At 44.0% G+C, this 21,456-nt stretch overlaps 1 protein-coding gene across 2 annotated transcripts in view; it reads left to right on the top strand.

Annotated features, from left to right (window-relative positions):
* Positions 1–21,248, top strand: part of MEGF11 (multiple EGF like domains 11) — a 1,355,792-nt gene extending 1,334,544 nt beyond the window's left edge. For both annotated transcript variants that reach the window (XM_086957988.1, XM_086957987.1), the window contains one exon: positions 20,551–21,248. In XM_086957988.1, coding sequence (XP_086814114.1) covers positions 20,551–20,723 — 173 coding nt within the window. In that variant the 3' untranslated portion in view covers positions 20,724–21,248. The remainder of the gene's footprint in view (positions 1–20,550) is intronic.
* The last annotated feature ends 208 nt before the right edge of the window (positions 21,249–21,456 follow it).

Genomic DNA, 21,456 nt, shown 5'->3' with positions numbered 1-21,456 from the left:
AGTTATGTGAGTGCTTGTTCTGTGTATGAGCTGTGCACGTTTTTTCCCGGCGCATGTGCACGTGGTCAGTGTCTGAGGTGTACACGTTGTTTCCTGATATATATAGGGTGTTTAGATGTGTTCTGTTTGTCTTGCTTGTTGTACTGGTCTGGCCAACTGGTATGATTTGCGGCATATGAACATTAGATGTAGGATAGTTGTTTATTTCAGGAGGAAACGTGACGCTCTGCTCAGATGTAGTGTGCGAGACGTGATGTTATATTTCGTTTCAGTATGTATCAGTATGGGAAGTGACAGGATGTATCTTCTTGTGTCAGTTTGATGATAGTGTCACTGGTTGTGATGCGAGGTATGAGGAAGTCTTTCGTATATTGATTATTTTGCACATTTTTTATTTGTGCAGTGTTTAAAATGTATTGAATGCATTGACTATATGTACTAGCCGTATTGTCTTTTATTTACTGACCAATTGTACTAGACATGTTGTCAATGTTTTATTTGATTCTTTTAAATTCCCCAACGAAGGGAGATATGTTGTATCTTATGTCTTCCTGCTGCTCAGCTAGAATGCATGTGTTGTGGAATGTTGGATGGGTGGAATGCTAGTGGTTTGTGAATGTCAGTTGGGTGAGGGCTGAGCAGCAGGACAGCTGCTCCTGATGGGGTTTTTCTATCTTTTATCTTAACAACTTAACTTAATAAAGTAACTTAAATAATCTATCTGAAGTATCCATCTTCTTTCTGAATACATCAAAGTCCCACCGTGGTCCAGGCATACTGAAAGAGCGTCGTCATCACGTTAGTGATGTCACGTCAGCAGATTGCGCCTTCCCTTCATTGTTCATAGGTTCATTTCCGACCGTTGAAGAAAGGCTGAGGGCGGGCTTTTGGCTGAGCTCGGACAAGGCATGCTGGAAGTGTGCAGGACTGCCAATAAACATTTTACAACGTTCAGCAAAAATAACTATATATGAGCCCCGGCGCCCGCAATCAATACAGGTATAATTTTTATATATTCTATATAGTTGCTTGCTTCATACAAGGAACAAGAGTCACACGCACAAAAAATAAATAAATATCCGGCATTAAGGCATGTTCTTTTAATCTCCTGTCACCCGTGCTGAGGGCAGCACTTCAAATTTAGTGCCATGTAAAATCCGGACGATGATTGGCAGAGGCTGCGCTTGAGTCTCATAGTAGTTATACTCAAAAGACATTGTGCAATAAGGGATGCAAATGCACTAAGAGTGCCTTAGGAACTAAGCATGTGTATTTTTCGTGGTCACCACAAGAGGCTCGTAAACCCATACTAAACGGAGCCGATTTGGTTGGTGCAGCTGTTGGTATTTTACACCGCAGTGCACAGGACTTGGGTTTGGGTACCATTAGAAATTTCCCCAGCAAATGGAAGCGGAAACGTTGTTAATGACAGACATTTAAAAATCAATACACCTATTTAGGAGTGTGTGGCTCAGACTACGGGAGTCAGTGGGGATTGCGGACGTTTGCTTCCATCATCTTTAAAGAAGCCAGGAAATGTTTTCCTTCTAACCATACATCTATAAAAATTTTAAAAAACTCCCTTGTTGCCCCTGTACACTCCCGCTCTACAGTAAAAGTGCCAAAGCTTAAACATGAGAGCGATGGCGAGTAGAAACGTGTGAAAAATCCTTACTGTTCCAATCTTTCCTATAACCTGCAGATCTGACCCATCAATCCATAAATGCAACCACAAAAACTTCCTCGACTCATCTGTAGAGTAGTTGGTTCTCTCATAGGTGCTGCTAAAAGGAGCAATGGGCTGGTGGAAGCTGCCTCCTGTTAGAGCCCCGGGACTTATTTTTTCACAAATTACCCCATGACCAGTGCCGAAGGAACGCAAGAGGGATGTTGGTCAAGAGTGCTCAGTCTTAGCTCAATACTCCTACAGATGCAACCAGTGCCCCCTTCGGGGACAGAATACAACCACAACTCTTGGGGTTAGCGGCAGTCCTCACAGCAGGAGTGCATTTGCCAGCCCTGAATATGTGTTATGCTAGGAGGAAAGGAAGTGAATGGCAGCCCATATTGTACCAGTACCGTAGGTGTCATCTGAGAGGATCAATTAACAGAGTACTCCTCCAGCCCACAGCTGGAGAAGATTTGTTGGGGTGTAAGGAACCTAAAAATCTGCTGTCATCTTTCCCTGTTCTCATGATCAAACAACTATACTTAAATACCGTACAAAAGTATTCAGAGCTTTACAGAAACTGATCCTCTTTCAGAGGTATGCTAGATTTACATGAGCTGGTGGTTTTTGCTCACGCTATTTAAATGACTAGCTCTAAATGGTTTATGATCTAGCAAAAAAAGGGAAAGATGAGGAAGAACATGAGTGGTCAATGCCAATTGATATAACTACATTTCCCTATTCTCTTTGTCTTTCTACACAAGTAATCCTAGATCATCCATCAGAATTGATATGCTTTGAACCATCGAATGAACTGTATCATTAGTGTCACTTTCTGCTCTTTCATAACCATTTGCAGCTGGAGGGACCATCAATCAGTATGAATATGAAACGCATATTAAATGAAACATCCATACCCAGACTATTGTAAAATGATCTCTCTCACTTTATATCTAGTTTCTCTTGTGGTCTCATTTTAACAAGTCACCCGAGACAGTAGTTTTGCAACAGTGCCAACCTATGAACAAATCTTGTGTTGTGTGTTGTAATTATATTCCAACAAACCAGCAGCAATGTGTATTATATATACCCCTTGTTATATAGCCCTTCCTCTCTTTCTATTCTTCTGGGCTCGGTGCACCATCAACCAAAAACAGAGTAAAGCTGTAAAATCAATCAATAAACTGCAGTGTCAGTCAGTAAGACTACAGAGGCTTGTATTAGCTAATCATACTCACTGGAACCGTGACCCTTAGTTTTCCGAGCCTTATGGAGATTGAATTCATCAAAATATCCAAGGTTGGGGGAGTTTGCAATGTAGATATATCCAGACAGTAATAGCGCCTTGGCTCCAGTGACACATGGCCTAGCACCAGGAACCACTGTCCATTGCACAACCCATAAACTCTGGTATCTAGTCAGGTGCACCCCCCAGCCCAAGATCTGCTGCCAGTGGCACTGTGCCGTACCTCAATGTTACAGCCAGTGAAAACACGACCTGCTCCCAGTGTTCCAGCTTATAGCAAAGTTAATGTCACTGACAATACGTCTACCCACAACCTACAGTGTCTTATCCACAATGCCACATTTCCATTCAGTGACACATTCCACAGCAATAATGTGTCCCAACTCCAGAGCTTGGGTAATGGCACAATCCGCATCACCTGTTGCACAGACAGTAAAGCCATGCATGCCTCTCCTGTGATACACCAACAATACATCACACCCCTTCCTCAAAGTTCCAGCCAATGACAACATCATGTCACAGATCCAACAGTCAATATCACTAACTAAATGGACCCTCTTAGGGCCTGATTCATAAAGGTCCTCGGTACTCGTAGTGGACGCCCTGCAGTCGTGGGTGAATCTCTGCACTCAGGGTGGAACATCAGCAATGAGAATTCTCACTTCAGAGATTCCACCCGGAGTGCAGAGACTCTCCTGTGAGTGTGGAGACCTTTTGTGAATCAGGCCCTAACTTCCAGACAACCTCTCTTTGCTTTCAAGTAAGTGACACATTAATTGGTTTATCAAATGACACTAACCCTAGGTTCCTGTCTTGCTTTTCTCCAGAGCACCTGAGTAAGACTTCATAAAACCAGGACGCACCGTGAACACTCTTCAAAATAGAACTCTACACACTTTAGAATACCAAAATAACAATATGAACAAAGCCCAACACTCGTATTCGTATTCAAAAACTTTATTCGATACATAAAATGAATCATAAAAGTATTGAACATACAATTCATCTTGCCTTTAGAAGAAGCTAATTGAAAACACAATTATACCAATAAATTTAAAAAGACATGATGATGACAATAATAAAAGAATACAAGAAGGATTTGCATTATAACATTTTGTAAAATTCCTATACATGTGGTGCTACCCATAATTCTTCCTAATCTTTAGTGAGATTCTGATGAAATTTAACATTGCACAACAGATTTCCACAGAAGATAGTGATGACAAATATTCATAACCTTCCTTATAAGTGCAAGGCTGTCTACCCTTCAGGATTGGTTTGATAAACCGGAGTCTTGGCTCTTTATACAAGGAGCAAAAAAGGACCAGATGTAAGGTACTTTGCCTATCCCAGTTGTTACAAGGACAAGGGGGCAGTCTCTCAGCCCAACCCCCTTGTTTAGGAAAGGCAAGTAGAAAATGAAGAATCTCCAGTCTGAACCTTGTTAAAAGGAATCGCCATTGCACATTAAGGGTAAATGTTAAGTAAAACTGAGGTTGGGGTTTACAGGCATGAGTAATGCAAATATCAGTTATATTATCCCTAGAAGGCTGGTTCACTGTCTTCAGATACTTTGCCTTTATGTCCACCTTATAATTCCCCTCGATTTTTTCAGGGTTATAAAAATAAGAACCAAGTTCAATTTTGTTCAGCATATTGCAGACATAGGACAACCAGGGGATCTGTTTTGAGTTTTCTAAAGCCATGCAATCAGTAATGATTTCTTTGGTTAGTTGCAGGTCTTCAGATTGCCAAATTTTACCCCATAACAGCAAAGGGGACAAGCGGATTGTGTCAGAAACGCTGACCATACCAATTTCATTATGGCAGAAAGTGTTTGAGGTACTTTTTGGGACTGACAAGACCCTTTTTATAAAGTTATTTTCCACCACCTGTATTGCGGCAGGCGATTCAGTCCCCCACACCCCTGCCCCGTAGGTAGCTACAGATAAGCATTTTGAGGTATAAAGGGTTCTGAGATGCATGATGTGCTTTTGCCCCAATTTACTACAGAAGCGGAAAATACCCTCTATCGCCCTTGTCATGTTCTGGGCTCGGACCTTCATTACCGGTGTCCAACTTAATTTACTATCAAACAGATTACCAAGGTAGTTGAAATTATCCACTTTCCCAATTGTGCGGTTGTTTACCACGAACTTCCTAATAGACGACCCCTTTGGGCCACAAGACATTACAAAGGATTTTTCAAAATTTACCTTTAGATCTAAATCAAGCATGAATTTGTTAAATGCATCTAAATACACTTGCATGCTGTTTCCTGTCAATGTCATTAGGACAGTATTGTCCGCATACGAAAGCATAGGAATGCTTTTACCATTAATTTTTGGGAAATCACAGCCTTGATTTAATAGGTACTGTTCTAATCCATTTGTATAAACCAAGAGGAGGAAAGGCGCCAAGATGCATCCTTGACGCACTCCTTCAGTAGAAGGTATTGGTTTCGTTATTTCCCCTCCAGAGCCAAATCTGATGGACACATTTGTTGCTTCGTGTAACCTACGGAGCAAGGTCACTAGAGGTTCCTCAAAGCCCATGTCACTCATCATCCTCCACAACTTGTTCCTGCAAACAGTATCGAAAGCGCTTGTCAAGTCCATGAAGGCCAGGTGTATAGAGGATTTTTTGGCCTTCATGTACTTGCCCAAGATCAGTGCCAAATTAAGGCACTGCTCATTTGTCCCCTTTCCACGTCTGAAACCATATTGAGAATCAACTATCAATCCAACAGAATCTGCCCAACTTTCCAATCTCGCCAAGATTACTCTGCCTAGAATTTTGCATGTGGCATCTATTAAAGAAATTGGGCGGTAACAACGAGGATCAGATCTATTGCCTTTCTTAAAGATTGGCACTACAGTTGCCTCCTTCCATGTACCAGGGATACGGCCAACCACTACAGCTTTAAAAACATTCAATAAAATGGGTGCCCACAAACTAACATTAGATTTAAAAAGATCCAGAGGGACAGCATCTGGGCCTGGGGCTTTTAATGATGCTCCTTTCCCTAGGGCTTCCTCAATCTCAGTCAATGTAATTGAAGAGCCGAGGGTCAAAGCCGAGGGAGATGACGGCACCACGTCCCCTGTCCCCTCATTGCTTGGCATTATTGAATACGAGTTAGGATTAAAAATCTTACTAAAATGTTGAACCCATTGTTCAGCGGTAACCTGCATAGCTATAGCTTCCTTGTTATTGCTCTTGAAAAGGGGACGATTAATAACCTCCCAAAATAGCCTACTGTCTTTCAGTTCTGCTGCCTTTTCAAGATCATCCCAGGCCATTTCTTTCAAATCCTTCTTTCTTTTTGTAATAGCATCTTTATAGGCCTTCCTACTGATCCTTACAAGCTCTTTATTTCTTGGCTTTTGACACAGAGCTAATTTCAGTGATCGATGAGTGGCAGAGCACACGGAATCAAACCATCTAAAGGCTTTTTGGCCTCCCTTCCCTTTAGGCTTTTTTAGACACTGTCCTATATGGCAACACAACTTCTCAAAACTTTCTATGACCTTATGTGAGTCAGATCCTGCTAAACATGATTCTATTTCAGTTTTACAATTTACAACAATATCATCTTCCAGCTTGGAGACGTTTATCTTCCCCCATTTCAAGGTAACACCCTGGTTTTTGTTATACTTGATGGATTGTTCCCAGGTCCTTGGTGGTTCTTGTGTTGGAACCCAAATTGATAGTATTAAAGGGTTATGATCACTAGTGGGATTTGCCACCACCTCCAACTTTTCCACATACTTAAGAAAGGTACTTGATACCAAAACAAAATCAATTGTACTCATTTCTCCCCTCAAGCCCTGAAAAGTTGGTATATGCAGAGTCTCTGGGGGAGACCAGGGGTCTACTACACACAAATCATTGGTTATGATAATATTATTCAAGGCATCCCCCTGTGGTGTATGCCTGAAGTGGTTTAGAGGCTGGGCATTCAAATCCTCTAAACCGCATACGTTCGATACTCCATGACTGCAAAGTGTACAATTAAAATCACCAACCCAAATAAGCGGCGAAGAAGGATGCCTACAGCGAACTTTACCCAAAGCATACTCCAAGTCTTGAATTATTGAGGTATCATATCCACTAAAGATGTTATAGTACCAATTAATTAGTGACACTGCTTCAGGGAAAAGGTGTTCCAATAACAACACTTGATACCAATTTGTGTCTACCAGTGTCGAGGTTTTGAGGTCCTGTAGTTTTGTTGACAACGCTGTCAATATTCCACCTTTTGCCCTCCCCGATGTAGATGGGGCAGCCGAGACAGCAAATGATTGAAAGCCCTCGATGTCGCAAGTGGTCCTAGACCATGTCTCTTGTAGACACAGAATTCTGTGAGTTTCCACAAAATCTAACCATATCTCATCTTCTAATTTGTTCATTATTCCAGAGATGTTCCAGGACAATAGAGATATTAGTGATGATGATGATGAAGACCCTTGTATTCCATGGCTATTTCCCAAAACATCTCTTACGACAGCGGTATTTGGGTTGAGCAATGGCGACCTATTCTGTTCATGGCCCTTGTCTGAGTTGACCATTGGCATAACAGCAGTCCCCATCTGCGGATGTCCAGCAATCGCGTTATCGCCCTCAAGAGTTACCTGCACTGGGTCAACATCATTGATGCATATTCCTTGGTCTTCTATCGTTCCCCCAGTTGATATGGAGGGTGCGGTGCCTTTGATCCTGGGTGGTAGTCAGTCTACCTCATCCAAGTTCATTAAAGGATCAAAGCGATTCCTCAGTGGGATATTGTTGTTGTAATTATTATTTGGGAACCAACCAGGGTATTCTGTGCCCCTAAACCTTGGTCTTCGTGGGTTATAAGGGACTTGTGTAAAGTTACCCATACTTGGGGGCCCCATGAAGTGAACTGTGTCGTGCCAAGGGGTGTAATGATGATGTGGGCCTTGATTCATATTCAGGTTATGTGTCCAACCCGTTTGGTATCTACCATTTATGCCATGTCCTAGATGGAAGGGTTTTTGGTCAGGGATAGACTGATAGAGGTTGGGATAAAAATATTCAAGGCCTATACACTGAATATCCCCCATCCTTCCAAACCTGGCCTTACTACAAATGATATCCTTGACCCAGTTGTCTCTAAAGTTTAACAAAATGCAATCGCCCTCCAGGTCTTTTTTACTTGGTCCAACCCAGGGAACCCTCCGAACACTTAGGATTTTCGTAGCAGTATCCTCAGTCAATGGCCTATTTGTATTTAGCCAAAATTTTGTTTTATTTAGGAGGTCCTCATTTTTCTCGTATTTATTCTCTGGGTTTAATGGTACACCTGTCAGGATTGCCATGTAAGGGGCAGACTCCGGGGGTATATTTACGTAGATCTCTCTACCTTGTAATGGGGTTTTACTGGGGGCCTGAGGTTTGCTCGACGGAGTTTCTTTCGCTTCCTTATTAATCTGGGCCGGCGCAGATGTAGTAACCGGTGTGGTTACCACCAGCAAGTTACTTGACTTTTGGCCCAATGTGTTCCCCTGCTTGGTTTTTATCAGTGGTGTTGGTACTAAAGATGGTGTGGTACAGGCGGTAATATCACTGGATAGAGGTTGGGGTATCAGGTTAGGCTTAGGGCCCTTTTTCCCTAAACTGGTGTTATCACTGTTAGTCTTGCCAGCAGTGGTAGCTGGTTGTTTTTTGTTTCCTACCAAGCTTTCCAATAAAGCGGTGTTCTTAGATGTTAAGAACTCCAATTGATCTAATTTTGAATTTATTATTTGAGTTTTCTCCATCAGGGGATGCAATAAACTTTTTATAAGTTTCTCGACACCGACCATTAGATCTTTGTCTTCCTTACCGGGGTGTTTTTTCCCTGAATGCGAGAAGTTCTTTTCAATATTGGAAAGTTGGGATCCTATCTGTGATAGTCTGTCCTCAAAGGGATTTAGGAGCTTTTTAAGCGTTTCCCACACTACAGTCAGAAATTCAACGTCTTCCCCATTTATAACACAAAGTGGTGTTTCATTATTCTCCTTCACTATTGACAATTTATCCTTATCTTGGATTATCTCCAGCGAATCCACGGCAACCTCTGATATAAAGTCAGAGGGTTGTGTAATGGTCGCTGGAGGCGGAGATGGCAACTTGGTGGATAATTGGGACTTTGCAATCTTTACTTTTTTCCTGGCGTATGATGTTTGGTTACCACGCTTCCTTTTGGTGTATGACCTTTGCTGTTTGTTTTCAAGAGTTCCCCCAGCCTGCTCTATAGAAATAATTTTTAAGCCCAACACCGGCACATCTTTTTTACACTCATTCGTTTCCTCTATTGCCCCAGATATAGGTGTTTTTGGAGGGTTAGGGGATAATAAAGGTGATGGTAGAATCTCCTTTGGTGTGGGTGTAGTAGGAACAGTTGGCTGGTGGATGTCTGCAGTTGTTTCAATCAATTTTAATGGCTGGGCGATAGAACGGTCAGGGGTTTTGGCAAAGGCAAAGGTACCTAAGGAGGATTTTTTGGCCGCAGCTATCTCCTGAGACAGCCTCCTTGCAGCGTCCAGTTCAGATGAAACTCGACGCTGCATTTTGGCAATCTCATTGTCTATAGCGGAATGGGTTTTGGTAATGAAATCGTCCAAGGTTCCGTTTTTTAATTTAGATTTGGCAGCCCTCTCCTTGTACTCCCGGGATGACATGTTACCTTGTGATAGCAATAGGGGCCGTATATGGGGGCTTAGAGGGCTGGCCCTGTCCAGTCCACTCAGTCCTCGAACTGCCTCAAACGGCCCGCTCTTTGCCCGGTCTTCGCCCCGGTCGCTCTTGCGCGCTCCCGCGCCGCGGGTGCCCTACCTGATAGAAATAGGGGAGGGCAGGGGGCGGTGCCGGCAGGGAGAGCGGCCACAGGTGGTGCACGCAGGGACTCCTGGTCACTGGAGTCCCTGTTAGGCAGCTCGCAGCCCTGCCGGTGTCCAAGGGTTGATGGTGATTGCAGGACAGGCTCCCCCTTCTCCTCCTGGTCGAAAGACAGTCACGCTACGCAGCGGGACCCGCGCAGCGGGTCCGGCAAGGCGTTGCAGGGCAGCAGCAGAAACACGAGGCTCCAAGGCGCTGGTGAGTCCGTGAAAGAATCCCACAAGGCAAGGGAAAACGCTCACTTTTGACTCCGCTTGTCAGGGGCGGTGCCGGCAGGGAGAGCGGCCACAGGTGGTGCACGCAGGGACTCCTGGTCACTGGAGTCCCTGTTAGGCAGCTCGCAGCCCTGCCGGTGTCCAAGGGTTGATGGTGATTGCAGGACAGGCTCCCCCTTCTCCTCCTGGTCAAAAGACAGTCACGCTACGCAGCGGGACCCGCGCAGCGGGACCCGCGCAGCGGGTCCGGCAAGGCGTTGCAGGGCAGCAGCAGAAACACGAGGCTCCAAGGCGCTGGTGAGTCCGTGAAAGAATCCCACAAGGCAAGGGAAAACGCTCACTTTTGACTCCGCTTGTCAGGGGCGGTGCCGGCAGGGAGAGCGGCCTCAGGTGGTGCACGCAGGGACTCCTGGTCACTGGAGTCCCTGTTAGGCAGCTCGCAGCCCTGCCGGTGTCCAAGGGTTGATGGTGATTGCAGGACAGGCTCCCCCTTCTCCTCCTGGTCGAAAGACAGTCACGCTACGCAGCGGGACCCGCACAGCGGGTCCGGCAAGGAGTTGCAGGGCAGCAGCAGAAACACGAGGCTCCAAGGCGCTGGTGAGTCCGTGAAAGAATCCCACAAGGCAAGGGAAAACGCTCACATTTGACTCCGCTTGTCAGGGGCGGTGCCGGCAGGGAGAGCGGCCACAGGTGGTGAACGCAGGGACTCCTGGTCACTGGAGTCCCTGTTAGGCAGCTCGCAGCCCTGCCGGTGTCCAAGGGTTGATGGTGATTGCAGGACAGGCTCCCCCTTCTCCTCCTGGTCGAAAGACAGTCACGCTACGCAGCGGGACCCGCGCAGCGGGTCCAGCAAGGCGTTGCAGGGCAGCAGCAGAAACACGAGGCTCCAAGGCGCTGGTGAGTCCGTGAAAGAAGCCCAACACTCATTTGCCAAGCAAAGGGGAATATTTATTGCAGCAAGTTCCTGTATATCAACTGGCAATAATACACAAGAATAAATGTATAAAAAAGTAACTGCATGTACACAGGAATAAGTAATTAGAACTTGAAATACTTTACCTGCCATCTGTTTAGCATCTTCCTTGCCAGTACAACTGGGGAATTTGTTGACAGTCTCAGGCAGGAGGTCTCAACCTGGCACAAAAGCCCTGGGCAGCGTGTCCAATCCTGTCAAAGCTCCAAGAGGTCTTTATACTTTTTACTAACATGGAGAGAGATTTCTAGAACTCCCCTTGCCTTCATCTGCTTTGTAGGTGCTGGCTACACTATCTGTGTCAAGGTCACTCAACAGAGCTGGTCAGGCTCAGATGAGATCTGAGGCATAATTCTTCACATTCTCATCCTTGGACATTGTACGCATCACACACCGTCTGTTCTAGCAGCTTATCTCTCTCACTCGATAAAGTGAGAAACATAAACAATCTGTGTGTGCAAGTAACCTGGGCCTGCCTGCATTCTCAGCTGAAAGGCAGGGTTAGACGGACACAAGATGAAACTGTGCTCACAAAATGTAGTTAGAGTAAAATGGAGTCAATGGTCAATACACAGTCTCATAATGTATGACTGCCTGTAGTATTACAGTTGTGCATCAACTACACCATAGCTTTACTCTTATGTCATAAGCATTGATTTCCCCTTTTGCCCATAGTTACTGAATCCATCCGCTGCCATACCCGTTTCAAATAATACGCCCAACCTATGCCCCCTGGTTCCTCAGCAGCAGTCCCCAACTCCAACTATTAATAAAGTTTGTGATCACCACTTATAAACCTTATCTCAAATGGTAGAATGCACAACGACTTGTAATGTCCTTCAATAGTTTTGCAATCCTCAAAGCAGTAATTTAATGTGTGATATCCTGGAGTGCGCTCCGTCCGTGCGCATATTCGTTTAACACAACCAGCTGGAGCCTCGTCAGGTACTCCAACCCAGGATTTACAGCAAATGTATTTAAACGCTCCAATGAAGTTCAAGGACTCTCATCCATTTTTTAAACCATTTTGTTCAATAAGTAATCTGCAAGTAATTCTATGATGGCCAGTGGCACCGCTGATTGGCTGTGGGGCCATCCATCTCAATATGGAGACAATTCTTTTTTCCATCTAGCTCAGATATTTGCCTTATGCAAATAAGACTTTCCTGCCTACTCGCAAGATTTTACAAAATGTGCTGAACTTGAACCCTCTGCCTAACACACACAACCATATTTTTCCTGAGACAATTAACAGGGCTCATGTTTTTCTGCCAAAAGTCACACATATAGGTTTAGCAAAGGATTACAAAATGCTTTGCAAAATGTTTTAGATCTTTAAAGAAGCAAAAATCATTTAAACCACATAATTCTTTATATAATACTATTAATTCTCATAGGCATCACAGTTACAATAGTTATTTTTGACAAAGATATTTTATAAAATAGGTATAATCAGAACGAAACACATGAATTTAAACAATTTGCAAAAACATTTCACAAATGGAATTCTGTTACAAACTCTGGGCACGCATGTTACACTCAAAATTAATTGCTCGTGCACATTTGCCGAGGTGAATTCTGTGTAATCTCTCTCCCCTTAAAGGTACCTCCAGGTATGTTGTTCCCGATCACTAGAACATGCCTATTAGGTATAGTAAAAAGTCGTATAAATATGATGAATGCAACCTCTCGGGAAAGAGAACAAGTTTCTAATAGGCACATGCATCAAAGACTTTTGCGATCGCAAATGGTGCGATTCGTAATAATCGGCCGTTTGTGATCACAAAATTAGCTTTTGCAATGCATCTAGGATCAAGACCCTCGCAATTTGAGAATTCGCAAATAATTGCTAGTTTTCAAATTGCGATTGCATTTAAGGAATCTCATTTTGCAATTCCTTAAATGCAATGCATTAAAGTAAAAAAATCTGCAATTTCGCAAATAGGGGGAGCAAATTACCATGAAGTTGAACTTCGTGGTAATTTGCAAAAACTTTGAAAATGCACTTTTGTGCGTTTTTCAAAGTTTCATGTTGCGCACACACATGCCCTTAAGGCATGTGTGTGCGCAACATATGTGCACAGATCAATTTCAGGAGTGCAACAGGGTGTCCTTTTGACACCCTGGCACCCTTGAAATTGCATTCTCAATTTGCGATTCTCTAATTGAGAATCGCAAATTCACAATGCCTTACCATTCATTCCTATGGGCCTCTAGGCCATGGGAATGAATGGGGAGGTATCCCTTAATTACTCGCAATTAAGGAATGTTTAGAAATCACTATTTTTTAAGCGATTTCTACATGTATAGGCTTTTGCGATTCCTTAATTGCGATTCCTTAAAAATCGCAATTAAGGAATCGCAAAAGCCAACATTGATGCATGTGCCTGAAGACTTTAAAAACAATTCTCGCAATGTTGATAGTAAAAGTGTATTCATGCTGGAAACTTGCATTGTCTCTCAGTAGAGGGTTATGGTTGGAGTTTACCTTTATAGTTCTCACAACCCAAAGGTGCTAGCAACACCAACTCAACTGCTCTACATCTAGTTTGTGGGGGTGGGTGGCTAACTTGATAATGAAAAGTAGCAGCCAATATTCTGAAACTCAGGAAAGCTGGGGTGCAGGCCAACATGCACTATAGACACACAAGAACCACACAGGTCTTCTACCAGCACTGAGATCCAGCTAGCATGCACGTCAGCCAAAACTCAAACACCTGTACACAGGGCAGTGTCAGGAGACCACTGAGGCGACTCTGGGTGCTTCTTTTGGCGGAAGCAGTCTCGTGGTCCGCTCCACACTAGATGAATGCTAGTGGGTACCTGGAAAGAAGCACAGTGGGGGGGGGTGAAGACATCCCCACAAAGGTTGAGAATAACAACATCAGCACAGGGAGGGAGTGTGCTTCCCATGCACAATAATTAGTACATAATTCTCAGTTCTCAGGCAACCTTGCACCAATTTCTGGTGAGGGTAAATAGGACTTTTATGACTCTGGGCCTGAGTAGACTTTGGCAAACAGAGTACTCTAACACGAGTGTGATCACTCTCCTTATTTCAAGATGGGCAGACCTTAAGTAATTTGTCAATGGAGCCTTCGTTGGCCCCATGAATTGAATGCTTCTGAGGAAGCATATTATGCAACCTGCTCTATTTAGGATGGGCAGTGTAATGTCTTTTTTTCCCGCCTATCACCACCAAGAAAAACCTTCTTGTGAGGGAAAGGAAAAAGTAATAAAGACCTCCACACCTGGGTAGAAAAGTCCCAGAGTGTGGGCTTTTTAGCTTTTTTGTTTTTCAGACAAGCCTATGCTTCGGAATTGTTCATGAATGTAAAACCTTTGGTGACCGCTGTCAAAGCCAACTGCGACTGTCCACCAAACATTTAGTACAGAGATGACCACCACATCTCTAAATCTGGCGGATAGAGTACCATCTGAATGATGGATATAATGTCCTCTGCCGTCCTGAAATACACTACTCCATCTGTCAAACCCTGAATTATGCCCTCTGCAGTCACATCTCTGGATCTGTTTGGCTTGCTTCATCTTCAAAGAACGCAGTGTCAGGACTCAGGAGCTGAAGATTGGCAGGTCAGCAGATTTGAGAATCAGGCTTAGTCTTAACCTTTATGTGGTTAGCAGCATGCAACTCCACATTCAGTAAATACCAGCAGATCGCAACAGGTGTCAATGTAGACCTCTGCCTTTTTGGTGGTGGTGCCACATTAATGTCACTGTTATTTGCAGTTGAGCAACAGAGAGGATGCTGGGGAAAGTTGGCCTGACATTCGCCCCACAATGTTTTGAGAGGGATGGTACTTATGTGATACCGGCCAGATATATTCTCTATAGATCAGATCTGCTGTAACCTTTTCAGACAGGCTATGAGGCCAGAAGAGTAAGAAAAGGAAAGGGGAAGCATGTGCTTGTATAGGCAGCCTCCATCCATGATGTTTTCGATGATATAAGGTTAAATCTAACCAGATGCACCAAAGTGGATCCTGATCATTCCTGTGTCTACACTCATCACAATGTGAACAATCTCTAGATGACTGAAAATATTCTCATTCATTAAAAAACACAAAGATATTGAGACTGTGGTGGACCACGGTGCAGTGAGACAAGTTCAGGTTCTACCTTGTACTAGAATACTCCTGGTTTGTATAAATGGAGTTCCATAGTTTCAACTTGAGTGTTTATTTTAAGATTGGGGAGCCCTACGGCTGAGCCCAAAAATAGAAACAAATGCTAACGTAAGAGGCAAAGAAAGAATCATAGACAACTGGAATACCGAGTTGCGCACTTTAATCATTGCACATATTCAAAGAGGAATCCTACCAAGCAGAGCAAATACTTTCCATCAGCATAAGCCCCCGTTAAAGCTGGTGTGCTCCTAGTGAGATTTGTATGCATTCTCGCAATCTCAGAAAGCACAGCATTGGCTTAAGTATTCCAGGTGTAAATCACCTTCAGTGTTTCATCTTGTTGCCTCGGCCGGCTTATTGACTCAGTGGATACTGTGGGACAATCCTCTATTCCTTCTTATATTGAATTATTGGGAGCAGTGGCGGCTCCTCCGCTAAGGCGAAGGAGCATCGCCCCACTGCTTCTGAGCAGTACAACAAAGGAAAAATAAAATGATAATAACAGGATGTTGTTATCATTTAACTTTTTTCTCTACAGAGCCAGGTTGGGCAGGGCAGGACTGGGCTTCTGTCACAGTGCAGGAGGAGTGGTATATGCACCTTAAGTGCGCATAGCAGTTTGGCCGGCTGTCTTGGTCCTGCCAAACTGTCATGCGCACTTAGCATGTTCTCCACTGAGCTGTAATGCGCAGCCTGGATAAAGATCATGCACAAGCTTGCAGTCCCCGTCTGAGCGCAAATCCAGTGCGCTCAGACCAATCACAATCCTGCTGTATTGGTGATAGCAGTGTTGAGATTGGCATAGGGGAGCCTGGGTGCTTCCGGGAGTGAGGAAGAGCAGAGGACAATGAGAAGCGTGCGATGTGAACAGGTAAGTGAACTATATTTTTATTTTTCATCCACCTGCCACCACTGTTCCTCAGCAGCCGCCACTGAGTGGGAGGAGGGTTGTCTGGTGCGACAGCAGAAGAGAAGATATATTTTCATGGACACCCTTCGAAGTGGTGGTAGAGACAGTAGTAAATTATACAATGACAGCTTCAAGGAAAACCAAAACTAAGTAAATATGATTAATTGGAGACCATGTATGTTATCCACAGATACCAGGAAAATGCAGGCTGGATGGAGTGTAATATTTTTTTCTTTGACACGATATTCTGTGTTAGATCATTGACTTGGCCCTGGGAATTCTGATGGCAGATTTATCTTGCACACGTTTCAAAGGTGTGGTGACTCTAAAGTTCACAAGATCTCTGGCAGACATTATTTCCAGGCACACTCTTTCCAATGGGTGTTTAAATTTGTCGCACAGGATTTATGAATAAAACTTTCTCTCCTGCAGCACAATTATTTTAGTGCCACCTATTTCCCTTGTTGCTGAAATAGCTCTCTTCCTTGAGTCACGCATTTCTACTGTACACATTTCTGATTGGGGCATGAATGTACCTTTGAGTGCACACAAATACAACTACAGAAAACATGCCATAGTATTGGAATGATTAACAAGCTTTCTTTCACATGAGGCGATAAACCATGAAGCCTATTGATTTCTAGCCACAACACTTGGGAAAGCGTTATTTTAAAGGTTCCTCCCAACCTGACTTTGTCTATTGAGTTTTCACTAATGTGGAAGTTCACCATCACACACGATGTGGTCAATATCCTATTCACTCTTCAACACACCTCTCAACATACCTGTACTTGCAGTGCAAAGCTACTTTAACTGATCGAAAATTCTATCCCAACAGATTACTTTACTTATAGACACCAGACCAGCATGGCTACAGTTCCCTAATACTCCAATATCACATTGATAAATTCTAACACAGATCTGAAAATACCATTATATTTAATCTCAATTTGGCATCCCTTGCAGGGTCACGGTCCTTGAGATGTTTGCCAGTAAACATCTTACCTTCCACCTGCACTCCCAGTTCCTCATTTATAAGCCGATTGTGCTATCTTTGCAACACTTGTTTATCACCTATGGCGCTACGGGCTTGCCCATATTTACAAGGCCACGTAAAGTCGACCTGCGTGACTTTTTCAAGGCCTTGTAAATATCGGCACCTTTCACGCATTACTCTGCGTAAAAGCGGCATTCCATGGGTGTTCCCATGCAACATCCATGGATCCTGACACACACCCAGATTTAGAACGTTTTGTGAAACTGGGAATGTGTTACAATCCTACGGCATAGGAGTAACAATGAGGAGAAATACTGTTATTTGTCCTCGTTTTTTCCTCTTTCTATGTTTTGTAAATTCTGCAGGACACATGCTAAGAGGAAAATGCCATAAATTTGTGTTTTTTGTACAGGAAGGTGTCCCTTCTTGCACAAAAAACAATCATCCCCGCAACGCAGATTCCCTTGCAACATGACACAAGGGTGCCTGTGGTGGCGCATGGCAGCCACTTGTGCACCAGTGCAGGGGAAAGAACATGGATGTGTTGTATTGTTGTTAATACAACGCATCCCTGTGCTTTTAAAAAGCTGCCGCTCCGCACAGCAAAATGGCTTGCAGCGCTGCGTAATTTTTCTTGTAGATGAGGCCATAATGCCTTAAATGGCTTTTTTCATTCTTCTCTACAAGGACCAAGTTGGCATCCCCTTTCAGGTTCTCTGCCTCCCATCTGACCTGTGCAGCCTCTCGGGGCTCCTCCCTTTGTCCCAGCCTTTTAAATGTCTAAATGTCCCTCCTGCTGCCCCTCATTTAGTCATATGTTATGGATCTCATATCCTATGCAGACAACATCCAGATAATTGTCTCTATCACCAAACTTCCTGACCGGACAGCATCAAACTTCAGTGCATATATGTGTATCATCAGCATCACCCGCTGAGTGCAGAATAACTGCCTCACATTGAATGGAGATAAAACTGAGGTTTTATGGATTTGTCACCCTTCCATTGCCTGCACCCCTCCTGGTGGCTTTCTAACCTAGGAGATGCTCTGGTAACAGCCCCTTTAGTTAAATATGTTGGGATTATCTTTGATCAATATCCAGCTGTTGACCTTCTGATTAAGAAAGTTCCCAGTTCATGCTTTGCTCTTTCTTAGGATGCTATGGAAGATTGTTCCCTTTCCTCTTATTCTGACCTGGAAAACCATTGTTCACTGCTGGGTAACCTATCGACTGTATCACACCAACGCTATCAGTCTTCCCAATAATGTCACACAGCCTCTCCAGATCTTTCAAAATGCTGCAGCTCCTCTCACCCTCAAATTGCCTTCCTCTACATCTATCCCACCTCATCTTCAGAATCTGCATTAGTTGTCTACCATTCATCGCTCTAAATTTAAAGCCCTATGCCTGTTTTTTTTTTGCAGTTTTTTATAGCACAAACTCAACCCGAAGGTATCAGAGCGCTTTACATGACCACCAGTTGCATTACAGATGGACACCTTAATTTCTTTTAGGAACGGGGAGATTAAGTGTTTTGCCTAGAATCCCAGAATGTTTGAGCCTCCCGCCAGGCTCGAACCTGGTTCTTCAGCTTCAAAGTCGGCCGCTCTAACTGTTAAGCCACATCCTCTCCCCCTCTGGTTCACAGAGCTTTCTATAGCTCAGGTCCACATTATTTCAGGAAAATATTTCAGCTCTACCACACTGTCGACTGCCTTTGTTACTCCTCAAACAAACTTCAAGTAGTATCCTCCATCAAACTATCTGGCCTGAGTGGCACTCTCTCTTATCTGACTGCCAAGCTTTGGTATTCGCTCCTACGTTCCCTAAAATCAATACATGATCATGCTTCTTTCTGAAAACAACTTAACACTTTTCTCTTTCTTCAATCGTATTCCAGTTCCTGATGTCTGCCTCAGTTTCCTCTGCCCCCTCCCCTGTTACTCCATCCCATCTACAGCAAGGGCGGCCTATGGGCATTTGTTGAGCTTTAGAAATTCCAATAAAATAACAAAATATAACATAACCATGATGGATTGTTTGGTAAACAGGCTGTACTACAGCGTTACTACTATACCATATACAGTTTCTGGAGAACATATCTGAAAGAAAAGTAACTGTTTTATTTAAAAATATTAGAAATTTTTAAACATGTGTTGTGGGTGGAAAAGAGGGTGACAGAACTATTAGTGGTGTGTCTGTTGTTTTGAGTAATGAGTTCCTTACAGTGAAGTAGTGAAACTGAAGTAGTGAAATATTAAAGTGAGGTGAAGAGGCAGATTTAGCAGTCACCGTGGACTGAATGCTAGGGCGTGCCCAATAAGACACATTTATGTGCTATATCAGGATACAAACGAGCCCATGACCTTGTGGCCCAGATCCTGTAGTGGAAGGTGGTGTGACACCTTTAATGCATGAACACTTTAGGCCTCATTTACGAGGCCCCTTGCACCACCAGAGCGTCGCTTTTTTTGGTGGCACAGTGCGCTGGCCCATATTTACAAGGTCTCTCTGCGTGGCTTCTCATGGCCTTGTAAATATGATCCTTTTTCACCCAGTACTCTGTGTGAAAGGGGCATTCCATGGGTGTTGCTGTGGGTGTTCCGACGCAACACTCATGAAATCTGACGCATTCCCACATTTACAAGATTTCATAAACCTGGAAATGCATCAGATTCCTACGCCTTCCCAGGGGAGGCGCAACGAGGAGAAATACCTTTATTTCTCCTCATTTTTTTATGCCAAACGCCATCAATTATAGTTTTTGTGCAGGAAGTTGAACCTTCATGAACAAAAGAGCAATCATTGCACCATTACACAAGGGTGTCTGCGTTGGCGCGTGGCACCCTATTGTGCGCCAGCGCAGGGGGGAAAGGACAGGAACACGCTGTATCTCATAGCTATAGCGAATTCCTGCCCTTTTCTTTTGGCGGAGGGCTGCGCAGCCCGATTCCTTGTGGTGCTACCCTGCGACAAAACCTCGCAAATGAGGCCTATAATAAGGTATGTGGGTGCAGAGCAATAATCAAAATCCACAACAATAGTCAATACTTTCTATTCTCCCTGTCCGACAGATAGGGCAAGCACCCTGAGAGATATTAAGGTTGTTGCTATGTCTACTTTATTTTATTTAAAAGAACTGTTATTTTTTTTCGTGAGAAAATCGAATGATTGATAACATGTCCTGGAAACCCTTAAAGTGGACACCATCTCTTTTGTGTAGCAAAAAAAAAGGCATGTTTCATATATTTTCCCTCCTTGAAACCCCATGTTGCCTAAAGCAGTTGAATGGAGATTATGGAGTGAGTGTGTGTGATGTCATGATAAAGAGTGAGTAATTCAACTCTGAACTCGTCACTGGGATTGATGTGATATCTAGTAAAGGGTCCGGTTCTGTAAGTAAGGTCTGTATGCTTCGAAGTCGTTTGGCAGAAGTACCTCACTTCTCCTGTTGACGTTTTCTCTGTCTCCTTTGCCTCTCTCCTCAGAGCCTACGGTCAGCATGCTACACGACGCCCGCAGCCACATTCCCATCTACACGCAGAACCCGTACGACCTGCCTCGGAACAGCCACATTCCCAGCCACTACGACCTGCTCCCAGTGCGGCACAGCCCCACCCACGGATCTTCTTGGGACAAGCCTCACGACAAGCAGTGCTAACGGCGGCGGCGCGCTCGCGCTCTGCCTCGGCCCGCTGGCGGGAACATTGCCATCCAGAAGAAGGCCGTCCTTCTGCGCCGCCGTCCATGGCGCCGACACCAACCCAGACTAAAGGCTCGCCCTTATTGGTTGACCTCCACGCTGTCTACTGCATGACGTCAGCAAGACTTTTTTTATACACCTGTGTACAGAAGCATAATTATATATATAGAGAGAGACACATGAACACAGAGCAACAAAGTCAATAAACATGACAACCCTGCAAACAGGGCAATAAAACGGAACAGCAAATTATTTCAAAATGGTACCTCAAAAGCTCTGCTCGGCTCCAGCTCTCATTTTGTTGAAGAGACTGCTGAGGTGCTAGTTATTGAACAGCAACTGACTCTTCTTACGACCAGCTGCATGTAGAGACATATTACTCTAGGCCATCAACCTTCTCAAATCGAAACGGAAGTCGTCTGAACTTGCATACAGTATGATCACAGTAATAATAATTTAAAATAAAAAAAGAAGTGATAGAAAGCCAAGTGCAATACAGGCGGTGAGATCAGAGGAAACTGTGCCAACTTTGCCAGAACATTGCATTTTCTTATACTTTAGCCCCTCCCCCACTATAATCTCAGCGCAACCTTCAAAAAACTTCCCTCCCCCGAAGATGTTGTACAGGTGGCAGCAGATCAGAGGTAATTGTAGTACTGAAAGGATGTTCAGTGGTGTGTGTTTAGTATGT

Source organism: Lissotriton vulgaris, chromosome 2_1 (assembly GCF_964263255.1).
Source record: "Lissotriton vulgaris chromosome 2_1, aLisVul1.2, whole genome shotgun sequence".
Lineage (NCBI taxonomy): Eukaryota > Metazoa > Chordata > Amphibia > Caudata > Salamandridae > Lissotriton > Lissotriton vulgaris.
Note: the sequence above shows the minus strand (reverse complement) of the source record. Positions and strands in the feature narration are given on the sequence as shown.